At 51.9% G+C, this 15,677-nt stretch overlaps 1 protein-coding gene across 4 annotated transcripts in view; it reads left to right on the forward strand.

The window, feature by feature from the left end:
* Positions 1 to 15,677, forward strand: part of CRHR2 (corticotropin releasing hormone receptor 2) — a 236,713-nt gene that overhangs the window by 187,715 nt on the left and 33,321 nt on the right. Inside the window, exons 1-3 of one of the 4 annotated variants that reach the window (XM_077996965.1) lie at positions 727 to 889; positions 7,824 to 7,923; positions 11,461 to 11,539. The exons of 1 other annotated variant lie outside the window; for it this stretch is intronic. Coding sequence is in view for 1 of the 3 variants with exons in the window: in XM_028845899.2 (XP_028701732.2) it covers positions 806 to 889; positions 11,461 to 11,539 (163 nt within the window). In the remaining 2 variants the exon portion in view is untranslated. Of the gene's footprint in view, positions 1 to 630; positions 890 to 1,837; positions 1,923 to 7,823; positions 7,924 to 11,460; positions 11,540 to 15,677 lie in introns of those variants that run through there. 2 more of the 4 variants (XM_028845899.2, XM_077996966.1) reach the window with 2 other exon arrangements.

The raw sequence follows: 15,677 nt of genomic DNA on the forward strand, positions 1-15,677 counted from the left end.
TTTTTTTTTTTTAAGCATTTCATTTTGATAGAATTTCAAACGTACAGAAAAGTTGAAAGAATGATCCAAAGCATATCCATATACCCCTTTTCCAGATTTACCAACAATTTACATTTTGCTTCATCTGCTCTCTTGTTCTATCTATATATCTATCTATGTGAGTGTATTTCTGAATGATTTGAAAGTACGTTAGAAACATGGTGCCTCTTTAATCCTAAATGTGTATTTTCCAAGAATGAAAACATTCTCTCGCCTACCCACAGTACAGTATCAGAATCGGCAGATGTAGCATTGATACAGTACTACTATTTACCCAGCATCCACCCTCCCATCTCAGTCATCCCAGTAGGCATTAGCACCTGTTAAAACTCCCCGATAGGTGTTAGGCAGTGCTGGCTCAGCTGAGACCCAGGGCAGCCCAATCCTGTGCTCAAGCAGGGACCACAGCCTAGGCCCCCTCCTCCTTTTCTCAATTCCTCTCTCCCACCTGGGGAGCTACAGCCCCGGCAATGCTGGAAGCAGATAGAAGGCATTAACCCCTTCTCTGCAGGCTGGAGGGAGAGCATAGCCCCTTGGCTGGCTGGGTAGCAGCAGCTGTCCTGCACCAGCTATAAATAACCTGGAGGCTGTGGGCTGTGGGGCGGGGCCACTGCTGCCCTGTGGAAGAGGTGGGTGGAGAATACCCCTCGTGCCCAGGGCCTTACCTCGGGCCTCCCCTCCAGGGCCAGGTTGGGTGGGGCTGGCCAGGGTGTGGCCACTGTGCTGGGCAGCACTTTCGGGGCCCTAACCCCCATCCACTACTGGCATGAGGGGTCCCTCAGGGCCCCTAGGCCTCCTCTACATCCCACACCTCCTCTGCCTGCTCTGCCTCCTTCTACCGCTGCTCCAAGTAAGTGCAGGGAGTGGGAGTCCACGAGGTGGGGCACCAGGAGCGCAGAACTCCCAGCTCTCATGACTAGGGGCGGGGGTCTCAGGGCATGGTGACTGGGCTGGATCGGGGATCCCTGAGTCTTGATGATGAATTGGAGATTCCGTGCCTGGGTGAGGGGGCAGGGGAAGGGAAGATGAAACTGTGAGGCCGGCCAGGATGAGACTGGGAGTCCCCTGTGGATAAGCAGAGGGTTCTGGGGTGACACCCTAGTGTCCAGAACTTGCCTACCTCAGGGCCCAAGGTTCCCTGTCTCCTGTCCATTCTCTCTCCACCCCCATGATCCCCCCTCCATCTCTCCTGCAGGATCCTTGACTTCTTTCCCCAGCCCATTCCTAGTTCTGACCCTTACCCGCAGGCACCCGCAGAGCCACCTCCTGCCCCTGTTGCCTTGTCTCCACCCTTCCTTTCAGTGCCTGAAATCAGGCGGCCCCCAGTACCAGATGAGCGATGGGGACAGAATGGGCTCTGGGAGAACCAGCCTCTCCAAGGGTTTCTCGAGACTCTGAGCTTTGTCCAGCCACACCCCGTGCCTTTGTCCAGAGTTAGGGGCCGCCAATGGAAGGTGGGGTGAAGGGACACAGAGCAGCCATCAAAAGAGAGCTGAAGAAGTAGGGGAGAGGCTGGTGGGAGTGGTCCACCATTTTACAGATGGGGAAACTGAGGCTCAGAGTGGGAGGGGGACCTGTCCTAGGCCTCACAATCTGGGGAGTGGTGCCAGAGTGGAAGCTAAGAGGCCTGTCCCTGTCCAAGACTCCCCCCACAGACCAGCCTTGGGGACCATTTTCTGGGGCTTAGTGTCCCTATATGTATAAGGAGGATAATTCATTCAACAGTAATTCAACAGATATTTGCCAACAAAACCAATCCAAATCCCTGCTTTGCTGCTTAATGTGTGACCTCGGACAGGTTACTCAAATCCTCAGTTTCCTCATCAGTCAAATGAGGATGACAACGGTGCTTACTGAACAGGCTTGTTGTGGGGAACACTGAGGTAATACAAGTAAAGCACGCAGCATCATGCTTGGTGTGGTGTGAGCACGCAGTGAATGCTAGCTACGCTTTTGTGCCAGGCACCACAGATACAGCACCACAGAGGGTCCCTGCCTTCCTAGGGGCCTGGCCAGGTGGAGGAGAGAGGTGGGAGGCAGGTACCATGCTGAGCTGTGGTCAGTGTCCCATAGGGAGATGGCCCCCAGACCGGCTGAGTCCTTTGAGTGACATTGCAGACTGCAATTGGGATGGGTGAAAGTTGTGCAGGGGGTTCACCATCCACCCCTCTGCCCCCAAAGACATCCTGGGCTTTGAGTTCTCTTGCCCTCTCCCACTTGTTCTCCAGATAAGTGCCTTCCAGGAGATCCAAGTATTGGGGCAACGGTGGCCCCCAGCCCGTCCCTCTGGGGGCCATGCCGCCAGCCACCCAAGCTAGTTAGACGGAGGAAGCTTCTGCTGGTGGCTCCAGAGGTGCCCTAGGATTCTCAGGGCAACACTGTGGGCTCAGCTTCCCTTGGGGTCATCCCAGGCCCTGTCCCCAGCTCTCCTGGGGATCCCAGACGGGGATAGAGGCCAGTTACTTGCCCACAGCCACTCAGCACGTAAGCAGCTGGAGAGCACTTAAACCCCAGCCTTTCTGACGCCAAAGCCCAGCCTTCCTTTCGCTGGGCCTTCATGGCAATGGGACTTCTTCCTGGGTCCTGAGACGATGAGACCTGGAGCAGGAAGTAGAGAGAGAAGGCAGCCCAGGAGAGTCCAGCCTGGCCTCGGAGGCTTCTCAGTTATTCATCCAGTGTTTAAGGAGGACTGTCCATGGGGAGGATCCAGGGTCTGAACGCTAATCTGGTTCCTGTTCTTGTGGAGTTTATCGCCCAGAAGGGGGCGTGGCAGGAAAGAAAGGAGTCTGTATTTACAAGTTCCAGTAAATGGGCTCAGAAGAAGTATGTGTAGGTGTGAGGGCCCTTGACAGGATTGGGGGAGCCTGGTAGGAGGTGGGCAGCACAGCAGGGATGGAGATGGGTAGTTCAAGGGAAGGGATGGGGGAGAAGGTAGGGGGGAAGGCCCCAGGGCCCCAACCCAGAAAAGACATCTGTGTGAGACTGCAGAGCTGTATGGATCTGAGGACATACCCTGAAAAGACATCTGTGGGATCTGAGGACATGGGGCGCTCTCTGAGCAGGGGAGAGGACTGGTCTGATCTGCAATTGTAGGGGTTCCAGCTGCTGTTTTTGAGTGAAGAGGATGCCCTGGCCCAGGACACACTGAAGGCCTGGAGGAACCCACCCAGCCTTGACCCCAGTGCTCCCTATTCCCCAAGGAGGACTTTGGGAAGCTGCTCTGGAGGCAGGCAGTAATCTGGCAGCTTTTACGTGGTGTTAGGCGCCTTACTCAAACACCGGGAAGGTGGGGCCACTTATTCACAGACAGGAAACAGGTTTAAAGAGGCTCAGCAATGCCACTTGCCTCTCACTCTGTGAAGATCCCAGGAGCTTCTCAGCCCCTGCTGACTGAGTTCAGCTCCTTGGAGCTTTGGACAGCGAGACACCCCCATAGCGTCTCACGATGGTGCCTCTATGACCTCTTGCCCAGGTCCTGGCTTCTGGTGGGCCCATCTGCCCCAAGAAGGCTCAGCAAAGAGAAAAGAACACGGAGAAGTCCCTGGCAGTCCCTGGACCATCCCTGACTTGTCCGGCTCACACCAAAGACCAAGTCCACCGTGTGCCCTAAGACGCACACACTGAGAGTCGGCAGGGCTGGGGCTCCAGGGCCATTTGCCAGCAGCTAATGCATTGAATGACTCTTCCCAAAAATTCAACTCCCTTCGGAGCGTTTTCTAGCCTATCTAGCTCGTTTAGTCTCTGTTTTTGCCATTTTGTTGGTGTTTCGGTATTAAAAAAAAAAATTCTGTCTGAGGGCAATGCCTACTTAATTTTGTGTTCCTCCTAAGTCTCAAATTTGCAGCCTCTAAGAATTATGGGACTACTCTTTATCTTCTTAGCTGTCATATTCTACTTCATTTAATTTAAACCATTTTAAGCATTCCTCAGCCAGTTTATCTACAGTCACTTCTTCCAACATTCTAACTTTTTAAATGTTAATTATAATTATAATTATTTTATTTTATTTTGTTTTGTTTTAGATGGAGTCTCGCTCTGTTGCCCAGGCTGGAGTGCAGTGGCACAATCTCGGCTCACTGCAACCTCTGCCTCCTGGGTTCAAGCGATTCTCCTGCCTCAGCCTCCTGAGTAGCTAGGACTACAGGCACCCACCACCACACCCAGCTAATTTTTTTTTGTACTTTTGGTAGAGATGGGTTTTCACCATGTTGGCCAGGATGGTCTTGATCTCCTGACCTCGTGATCCACTCACCTCAGCCTCCCAAAGTGCTGAGATTACAGGCGTGAGCCACCATGCCTGGCCTTAATTTTTATTTTTAATTTTTGTGGGTACATAGTAGGTGTATATATTTATGGGGTACATAAGATATTTTTATACAGGCATACAATGTGTAAAAAACACATCATGTAAAACGGGGCATCTATCCCCTCAAGAATTTATCCTTTGTGTTACAGATAATCCAATTGTACTTTTAGTTATTTTTAAATGTACAGTTAAAGTATTGAGTACAGTCACCCTGTTGTACTGTGAAATACTACATCTTATTCAGTCTTTTTTTTTTTTTTGGTACCTGTTAGCCCATCCCCTAACACCCTTCCCAGCCTCTGGTAACCATTCTTCTACTCTCTATATCCATGAATTCAATTGTTTTGAATTTTAAATCCCACAAATAAGCGATAACATGCGATGTTTGTCTTTCTCAAAATGCTAATTTTTAATGATTGCAAACCCGTGGGGAACAGATGATTCAATAAGCTTATTTTATTTTACCTAGCAGCCCTACAGGGCCTATCATGGGCACTGACTCACCTCACCTATGTTTAGTTTCACATCAACCCCACGAGTTAAAACCATCCTATCCCCATTTTACAGATGAGAAAGTAAGGTGAGCTCATGTGCCCAGGGCCGCTCAGCTGGTACGTGGCAGGGCCAGGATTCCAACCCACAGCCTGACTCCAGATTCCCTTCCTTTAACAAAAGTTTAATTTTAACGTTATTTAATTTTAATATCGAATTATTTTTAGGACATTCAGACAGATGCCAAAACAAATCAGAAGAGATGTGACTTTTAGGCAAACTGGACATTAGATGTGTTGATAATTAAGGAGATAACTTTAGGCCAAGTGGCCTGTTACAGGACCTCCTGCTGGCCAGTTCCTGCCCCTATGTTGGGCCAAGTCACCTCTCCCTCCCATCCCCGTCCCCCTCCTTCCCCATCAGTGTTCAGGGCCCAGGGCTCAGCACAGGGGAGGCAAGCAGGGCTGAGGGGAGAAGCATTCACGGGCGTTTGGAGAGAAGAGAGAACAGCAGAATGAGGAGAGGCCTAAAGCCTCCCGGGGGAGCTGGAGGGGAACTAGGAATGTAGGAAGACGAACTTGGCTGAGCACAGACTCAGGGATGAGAAAGCCCCTGGGAGCTGCCTGGGGCGGGGGTGGGGGTCCTCACTCAACATCCAACACCCTACAAGTTAGAACTGAGTATCTAAAGTCTCCTCTTCCAAGGAGCCTGCCTGGACACGCCAGGAAATAATGACCCACTTCCCTCATCTGACTCCCCACCCCTCACCCTCCCCTCAGCCAGTCTCAGCTCCCATTACTGCCCCCTATGTCTATGCAGGGCCTGACTGCCTCCTCCTCCCCCTCCTTGTTCATGGCCACCTTCCTCCCTTCTTCCCCCTCCTCCCTGTTCCTGCATCCTTCCTTCCTCCCCCACCTCCTCCCCTTTCTCTTCCCAGTCTCCTCCACCTCCTTCCCCCATACTCCTCTTCCTCCCCTTCCTTCTTTCTCTCCTCCTCATTCTCCCCCTCTCCCTTTTCCTACCTGTTCTGCTCTCCTCATCATCATCCCCTCTCCTCCCCGCTCCTCCTTCCTCCTTTCCTCCCTTCCCTCTCCCTCCTCCTCTGCACTCTTCCTTCCCTCTTTTCCAGTCTTCCCCTCCAAGCCTCCTCCTTCTTCTCTTCCTCTCCTCTTGCTCTTTCCTCTAACTCTGTGCTCCCTAAGGGGCAGGGCCTGAGCTCAGGCTCAATGAAATCCACTGAATGAAAGCAAACATGGGATGGAATCCTGCCCCTCCCAGCTGAGTCCTTCTCTGACCTTGGGAAGCAGAGGGAGGGAGCTCACCCCATTCCCCTCTGGTCCCTGGCAGCCTGGGCCCAGGACGTGTGGTCCTGTAAATCTCCCCAGCTTAGACCAAGGGCTAAATATAGACAGAAGCTTTGTCGCCAGGTCCTGGAGGGAACACTAGACTGGGCCAGATCCCCAGGCTCCAGGGAGGCGACACCTTTGAGGCCTGTCTGGGCCCCGGGCACAGGTTCTGTTTGGATAGGATCCAAGGTGGAAGAAGAGCAGCTGGAGTATTGGCTCTCACTCCTGTGTTCTTCCCCAGCCAGGGCCTCTCCTTTGCCTCTTCTAAGGTGAGGGCCTCCCATGCCAGGCACTGAGAGGTGGGAACCAGGACCTGAGCCCTCACATAGGCTAGGCTCAGAGCAAAGTTCAGAGAGAAGGAAATATAGCAAGCAGGAAAAGCCCAGAACCTGGGCTCCCAAAATTAGGGGTGGGGATGTAGCTCTACCTGGCTGAGGGGGCCATGGTTTCATTAATCCATGCAAGCAGTTAGTCAGTCGACAAACATTTATTTAGCACCTGCTATGTGCCAGGCTGTGAACTAGGGACTGGGAACACAGATGTGGACCCTGGGCTCCCACAGCCTACAGTCGGTCTCACGGGCTGGGGTGGATGGTGGGGAGCTCTCTGTCCTAGGACAGCCAAGAGCTAATTAGCACACATGCCCAACATGTTTCCCTCAGAAGAGAGAATCATGGAAACAGGAAAACAGTCTATTTCTTCTCTACACTCTTACACACCTCTGACACCAAAAGTGTGGATTTTCTGCCCCAAGCAATTCTGCACTTCTCTGGGGACCCCAACTGGGTGTCCCCCAATTCAATTCAATCTGATGCTATCTTCCTGGAGTCAGCATCAGCCCCCACAGGTAAAGGCTCAGTCCCACAAGACTGCCCCCAATTCAGATGCCAATTACAAGACAGGGCTTCCCATTCTCTCGACGGACAGGCTATGTAAATCAAGAGTTCTCATAACCCTCTCTTTGGGTTCAATAATGTGCTATAACATTTTGCAAAACTCAAGGAAACATTTCTATTTCCAGTTTATTTTAAAGTCTATCACAAAGGATACAGCTGAAGAGCCAGGTGGAGAGGCACACAGGGCAAGCTGTGGGGAGGGCACAGAGCACCATGCCCTCGCTGGATGCCACCCTCCCAGCACCACCAAGTGGTCACCAACCAGAAGCCCCCAATCCCACCTTTGAGGGGTTTCATGGAGGCTCCATTACTGAGGCATATTAACCCAATCTCCAGCCCCTCTCCCTTCCTCAAGGCATAGGAAGGTGCTGAAAGCTCCAACCTTCTAACCATGGCGTGGTCTCTCTGGTAACCAGCTCCATTTGGTAGCTCACCAAGAGTCACCTCATTAGAACAAACAACACTCCTGTCACCTAGGAAATTCCAAAGGTTTTAGGGATTCTGTGTCAGGAACCAGGGGCTAAGACCTAATATTTATAATTCCTCATCTCTCTTGTGCAAGGTCCTGCCCACTGGCTGGGTCTGCCTCCCGTGACCCAGCTCTCTGCCTCCAAGGCCTCTGCTCCTCTGTGGCAAGAGAGGGGCTTCTCACTTGAGCGGCCTCCTGAGCCCCACAGCAACCCTGTTCTGGGGCTGGGGTCCTCTCAGCATCCGTGACCCACAGGTCTTCACTTCCTCACCCAGGACCAGCTCTTCCCATGGGTACCTGACCAAGCCACAACCTGCCGACTGTCTGGGCTTGAATCCTGCCTCTGCCCCTTACCTGAAGTGGGACCTTTGGCAGGTGACTTTGCTTCCCTGGGCCTCAGCAGCCTCATCTGTGAAATGGGGTTATTTGTAGCTACCTCAGAGACTGCTGTGAGGATTAAATCCGCTGTCTTCTGTAGGGCATTTAGAGGCAGGTCTAGCGCTAGAGTCAGTGCTGACTTTGCATGAAAGAAGCCTCCTCTTCCTGCCTGTCTCCCCTCTCCTTCTCTTGGCACCCCCAAACCAGATTCTGCAGTTTTCTGTGTGGGCCTTGGACTTGCCTGCCTCTGAGGCTTTGCGCTCTCAGCTCCTGCCTGTGTCCCTTTCTCCTCTTCTTGCTGCCTGCCCTACTTATGGCCCAAGTCCTTCCATCCTTTTAGATTCTGCTCCAGTGCCCAGTTCTCCTAAGGGCCTTCGGTTTCCTCAATGAGCATTCACTGAGCGCTGCTGAGGAGTGAGCTCAGCGTGGGAGGTGGAGGGTGTGCCTTCAGGGGCCCATTGTCTGAGGGAAGGCTGCTGAGGGCAAACGGAGTCCCACACTGACTAGAGAGCTGGGGAAGAGGGGCACAAGGTTTCCAGGAAGCTTTTCTGGGCAGGAAGAGCTTGAGCTGGGCCTTGGGAGTCCTCACGAGGGGACTCGACCTCCCATCACTGAGCTCTCGAACTAGCCCCCTCCTAAAGTCCTCACCAAGAGTCACCATTGAGCATGTGCAGTCTACGTGCCAGGCTCTTGACCTACAGTCATTTGTTGAATGCACACAAAATCGTATAGGATTTGTATCATCCCCATTTTAAAGATGAGGAGATCAAGGCTTAGAGAACTTAAGTGGCTTGCCAAAGCCACACAGCTAAGCCCAGCATCCCCAGAACTCTGCACACAGGGATAAGTGCACTCTACCCGCTCTGAGAGCTCTTCTCAAGTTCTTGGAATGGGATTATCCAAGATGTGTCTGTCCCTGACTTTCCTGGACCATGTGTTTTCTGAGGACAGCAGCCTCCCTTTCCTCCTCCTCCCTGCCCAACCATCACCACCACCACCAGGGGCTCTGCCCAGAATTGACACCTGCAGGGTATATTACAACTTGGAACTGAGTCAAATCCACCCAAACAAGCCCCTTGAAGAGAATGAGTATCTTTGGCTGTGCCAGCTTTTGGGGCCAGCAGAGAAGTTATAGGAGATGAAGCCAGGATCTGGGGTTATTCCAAAAATTACTTCTGATATGCCTGCCCTAAATTTTGCTCAGACCCAAAGAGCAAGCATCAGTTGCAGAATATGGTAACCCTGTGCCCACTCCCCACAAAGTGCTTGCTCAGCCAGAAGATGGCCACAGCCTGAGACCACCGAATCCAAGGCAAGGACAACCCCACATTGCCTGAGTCCTGGGGGAGGATGCCCTGACCCCATCATGGGTTCAAAGCAGGCGTCAGAACCCCCAGTAAAGTCAAACAGGAGATCACCTCAGTGATGGGGCTACAAATGTCACAGCTCAGGGACTTTGAGAGAAGGCACTAACATCTGAGATGGAATGGCTGTGTCTGCCTAAGGGCGCACCATGGACACTGCATGCTTCTGGGTTGCCCATACCCTGACCTCCAGAGGCTGGGATTCACTGGGAACCCTCCCAGGGAGGGTTCTCAAACAAGGAGGATGGGGGCCGTAAAGAGGGTGATGGGTCAGGCCTAGAACCCTCACTCTCCCCAGACCCAACCGAAAGCAGGGCCTGAGAATTCTTCCTGGAAGGTCTCAGTGTCTGGAGTGTTCCCTCCCTTCCCCACGCCCCTGACCCCTGGCAGTGGGTCAGCAAGGTCTTCCTGATGCCAGAGAAGCTGGAGCTGAGGAACTCTCAGCAGCTCCTTTGATATGCAGACAGCAAGACCATGGCCCCCAGGGTTTGTCCTGCAGGCCAAGAGGCCAGAACTCCTGGCTGACAGCTCAGGAGGCCCCCACAGTGCCAAGACACACACACAACACACACGCCTGCTCCTGTGCATTTCCCTCAGTACCTCACATTGTGGGTGGGAGTTTAGCGGAACACAGGTGCAGTGAGTGCCTCTAAATGGTGTCTGCCTCACCCTAGGCTTCCGGGAGGGGTGCAGGGGGCAGCACTCTCCTGTCTGCGCATGTGGGATCATTCATTAGAAGCTCCAGGCTGACGTGGTGAGGCTGAGCGTGCAGCTTCCAGGCCCAGCACAGGAAACAGACTGAGCCCAGTGTGGAGAATGTGATGTTTGAGGGCTTTTGGGCTCTGGCCCCTGGGGACATCCTGGGGCAAACATTGACCCAGCTGCCAGGAGGAGCACATCTGACAGGCAGCAGGAAGAGAAGGGGCTGCCCACTGATGGAGCAGTGCCTTCTGGAATCCCAGAATCAGGAATGTCAGGGTTGGGAGGGGCACAAAAGTCACACACACGTGTGCATGCACACACACACACGCTGACCACAGAGCAAGAAAGGAGTGGTCTTGGGAGGAATAGGGCCAAGGGTTAGAATTTTAGAGTGCATTGCTCTCGTTCAGTCATACACCATGCATTTTCCAGCCTCTCTGCCTTTGCACATGCTGTGCTCTCTACCTAGAATGCCCTTCCTGGCCTGATCAGCTTGGCAAGCTCCTACTCACCCTTCAAAACCCACATTAGCATGACCTCTTCTGTGATACTACCCCTGCCCTCCTCAGTAAATCATACATGCTGTGAAGCTGTACATCCTATCCATCTTTCCCACCGGAAGATGGTCCCTTCACGGGTGCACATGCCCACATCTACTTTATCCATGCACATCTAGCACCCATTCTGATTATTTTTTAGGAGATGGGATCCTGGGTGCTTCTCTGTCTTTTGGATGGAATTGCCATTATTGCAACAATCACATCTCTTCCCTAGTGAGTGCCTAAGTTGGCCCTATGGTCCCTTCTTTTGTCCCTACTCATCTGTCTGGTTGCCCCAAAATGCTACCTCTTTCAGTAAGCCTTCCCTGTCTTCCTGAATCCAAGTTAGGCACCTCTGTTGTGTATTAACCTAATGCTGTTTGTTGCAAGTACCTGCTTACCTGTGTGACAGGGAAACAAAGTTAAATCATGCATTTGCCTCCTCTTCCTTCTGCACTCTCTAAGTCTAGAGGATCCCTACCTGGCCTGGGACTACCTGAAGGACACCCATCAAGTCCCCCCAGCCAGGGCCTGACACACAGTAGGTGTTCTGCAAATATTTGTCGGTTGAATGAACAACTAATGGAACCCACCCTTCACCTGGCTTTGCTGACAGAAGGACATGAGCCCCATCACAGGGACACATCCCAGCCTGAGGAGGAGACAGCCTTGGGAGCTGAGGGATGGACAGAGCAGACCCTTGCCCAGGAGACAATGCTGCACTGGGCCACTTCTGAGGCCTTTCTTGGGTCTAGCCCAGGCCAGGCTGCTGCTACTCCATGTGGCCGTGGGCATCTCCCTCCTCGTCGTTCTCCCTCTCTGTACTAACAGGAGTAAGGGATGAGTGATAGGATAGGATGGGGGCAGACAGGCACTGTCAATGGCTAGCCTGGGCCTGATCTCTGACCCTCCTCCCTGCTCTCCCCTAGGCAGCTGGGCAGAGCCAGAGCCCATGGGCACTTCTGGAGCAGTACTGCCACACCATCACGAGCCTCACCAACCTCTCAGGTAGGCACCCTCCGCCACCACCCTTCAGCAGCTTCCGGAGATGTGGGTGGATCCTAGGGGAGGAAGAGGCTTTCCTGAGGCCAGCCCAGGCTCAGCCGGGTAGTGGGTGGGGTGCTGGCTTCCAGTCCTGGTTTGATTTCTGCCTGGCTGGGGGCTCTTAGGCAGGCGCCTTCCCCATTCTAGGCTCAGGCCTGCCCCTGATAATGAAGGGCTTGACTGGGAGGCCCCTCCCCATTCCCAGCTCCCTCGAGGTAAGTCAGTTGGCTGGCATTCAGGAGTTCAAGGAGGGGATGACCCCTCTGCTTTCCAACTCCGGGGAGACTGGCAGAAGGTGCTAAACATTCTCTGGTTGCCGTGGCTACAGGTGTCACTTCCTGGTAAGGACTTGCAAAGCAGCAGCCCGGCCCTGAGTTCTGGCCCCTCAGAGGTTTCCAGTGGCTGATTCACAGGGTCAGGGCCAGCCACTGCAGAGCTACACAGAGCCCTGGATTCTGCTGGGTTCCAGAGAGGTGTCTCCAGTGTCCCACCCTGTATCCTGGCCTTCCCAGGTCTGCATCCACAGGATGGGAGTGGGGGTGACCCTCGCTCGGGCCTGGGGCCACCGCCAGGGCATGAGGAGACAAGGGTACTGGCCAGCACCCAGACCCAGCCTCCAGGCGCTGCCCAAGCCAGGCATCAAAGAGAAAGTTTTGCTGCCTGTTCTCCTTCCACTGGGGCGGTCAAGAGCTCAGGTGTTGGGATCAGATAGACCTAAGTCTGGATCCTAGCTCTTCCACCCAGCGGCCTCACCCAGACCCTGGAAACTCACCTAACTCATCTGTGTTAGTGTCCTAGTGTCCTGGGGTCACTGGAACAAAGCACCGCAGACTGGGGTCTTGAGCAGAAGCTGATTTCCTCACCATTCTGGAGACTGGAAGACCAAGATCAAGCTGTGGGCAGGGCTGGTTCCTCCCGAGGCCTCTCCCCTTGGCTTGCAGACGGTCTTCTTCTCCCTCTGTCTTCACATGCTGTCTCCTCTGCATGTCTGTGTCCCAATCTCATCTTCTTCTAAGAACACCAGTACTATCGGATTAAAGCCCACTTACCTTACTTTACTTTGATCACCTCATCGAAGACCCTAAATCCAAACAAGGCCACATTCTGAGGTATTGGGAGTTAGGACTTCAACATATGAATTTTGGAGCAACACAGTTCAGCCTGTAACACCATCTGAAGCTAGTTTCCTCATCTATTTAGCAATGGGTCTAAGTCCACCTCAGAGGCTCCCAGTGAAGGCTGAATGAGAGCCCACATGGACACCCAGCACAGGCCATGCCAGCATCAGACAGGAAATGGAGGCCCCTCCCTTCAGGAAGGCCCAGCCTTCCCTCACCCTCAGAGGCAGTGCGGGTTTGTCAGCAGACCCACAGCCTTCTCCCTGCCTTCCCCTGCCCTCCCTCCAGCAGGTGGCACAGACCCTTCCCTGTCTCCCTTGGGGGATGGTCCCCCCTCTGAGTGCAGTGGATAGGGTCCCAGCTTCTCCAAACATACAGCCTTGCCTGTTCAGCTTCTAACAGCATTCATCCATTTGCAAAAGGGATCCACATGATTTCTATAAAATTGGGCACAAAAAAATGTAACTCTAAGAAGAAGACAATAAGTACTCGTTCTCCTGCAACCCAGGAATTTTTATAATGCCTCATACCTCTCAAGAATTTATGCATCCGTAGAGCCTCATGTTCAACTGTTTTCTTCATTTTCTTTTTCTTTTCTTTTTTTTTTAAATGGGATAATAGTGTGTCCATAGTTTCGTCACCTGCTTTTTCCTCTTATAACTCAGAGTGAACATTTCCCCATGTCATTAAATATTCAACCACTTCATCGCTGGTGACGCTGCCTAGCAGCCACTCTGGGGATGCATTACCCCGTATGAACCATGACTGGATGGTGGATGTAGAAGCTGTTAGGGAGCCCCTCGAGCTTCAGGAATCATTTCTCAAGTCCCCACATGATAATGACCTTCTTTTCAGTGTCCACTCTTTGAGGAAATATATCATGACTAACACAGAGTTCAAAACCAAGTAAAACCAAACACTATGTCTTTTAGATGTACATACCTGTGAGAAAACTGAAAAAAAAAAAATATATGAGCCAGAGAATGACAAATGCAATAGTCAAGGGAATGTTTCCTCTGGGGAAGGAGAATAGAAATAAATACATAAGTGACTAGTAATGATGTAGTTTCCAATTGGGTGGTAGGTTTATTATATTGTCTACTACATACAATAAAAAGATTAAATAAAATAAAGACTAAAAAATAAAGTTAAGCCATGCATGGGCTAATGCACGGGCTAATAATGACAAAGGGTCATGAAACTATGATCAATTCAATTGTATGCCCCTGAAAAAGGAAACACATGCATAATCACAAGAGCGATTATGACTTCAGGCAGGCTTTAAATAGATTATTTCTATTTTATTCGTCACAGAGGCATCTACATATATTTGAAAAATATTAGGGCATATATTATGAGGCATATTATTTATCCCATCCGTAGACAATACAAAAATCCAAATGGACTATTTATTTATTTATTATTTTTTGTAGAGATGGGGGTCTCACTGTGTTGCCCAGGCTGGTCTTGAATTCCTAGACTCAAGCAATCTCCCTTCCTTGGCTTCCCCAAGTGCTGAGATTATAAGTGTGAGCCACCGCACTTGGCCAAGAATCCGAATGGATTCAAAGATACCTTGAAATAATTCCTCAATGCAACACACACACATATACAAGGGTTGGTCAAATGGGAAGAGAGCCGTGGCCTGAAGACAGGGTCCTGGGCTTTCCTCAGCTCTTCTGCCAAGGTATCTGTTCTTTCTTAGTGATTCACTGGGCTGAAGCCTAGAGCATTCCAATGGGTGCTGCGGATGGGTTAGTGAACAGGACCAGCCCTGCCCTTGGGGAGGCATGGGCTGGTAGATGAGATAATGAATAAAAAGCAACCTGGATGTGACATAGGCCCAGCACCCAGCAGATGGGGTCACCAAAGAGCTGCGTGTCTGAAGGATGAGTGTGGAGCTGTAAGGCCATTTCCAGTACAGGAACACAAACAAGGAACAGATAGCGAATGGTTCCTGGTAGTGACATATTGTTCTGGAGGGTCTTTCAAATGAAGTAGGAGGGTGAGGATGGGGAACAATGATCATGAAGAACCTTCTTTGCAATACCAAAGATGGTTCCTAGGAATGACACATTGTTCTGGAGGGCCTTTCAAATCGAGCAGGAGGGTGAGGATGAGGGATAGATGATCATGAAGGACCTTCTTTGCAATACCAAAGAGGTGGTCTCCATCTCAAGGGCCATGGGGTGGGGGCACTCCTATGAGGCAGAGTGACAGGATCATAATTATAAAACATCGTTTCATCTGCCATGAGGAGACAGGGAGCCCATTTGGGCTGCTGCAGAGATGAGGATGACCTGGGAGAAGCAGGGGAGGGAAACCTCTTTTCCTTGTCTGGGAATCCTATTGTCCATTTGTAAAACAAGAATGTGGGACTGGATGTCACTGAGGGTCCTTTCTGTCCCCACAGCTTAGTCCCATGGTTTGACATGAAGACACCAGGCCACTTCCTCTGTCCTGCAGTGGAGTAGGATAGGGTGAGGAGGGGGTGCCTGGCCTGGGACCCCTGTCTCCAGTGCTACAGGGCAAGAGTGAGGCACCTTCAGGCCCCTCTGGAACCTCTGGGCCCTCAGCAACCCCATCGTAATTCCCAGGAAACACCACGACTCTTCCAGCTGTGCCTGAATAGACTCCCTGTCTATGCAGTCTAATCAAGGACAGTCCCTTAGAGAGGCAAAGATGCATCCTGTGCCTTTAAATCCTGTTTTCCAGCTGACATTTGAGTGGTAGGGGATGAATGAGAGAGAGAATGTGTGTTTATGGTGAAGATGCATAACTGTGGTTCTGTGTGCGATTCTGTTGTGCCTACATGCCTGTTTGACGCCACGTAGTAGGCTTTGCAAGTGTGTCTGAGCTGGCCTGGAACTGTCCACTGCCACTACAGCTGACATCAGAGGTGGATCATGGGATGGGATACAGGGCACCAGAGGCACCTGCCTTACCCTGCTGCTTATGGTACACAAGGGTCTTCCCGAGCACCT

Source organism: Macaca mulatta, chromosome 3 (assembly GCF_049350105.2).
Source record: "Macaca mulatta isolate MMU2019108-1 chromosome 3, T2T-MMU8v2.0, whole genome shotgun sequence".
Taxonomy (NCBI): domain Eukaryota; kingdom Metazoa; phylum Chordata; class Mammalia; order Primates; family Cercopithecidae; genus Macaca; species Macaca mulatta.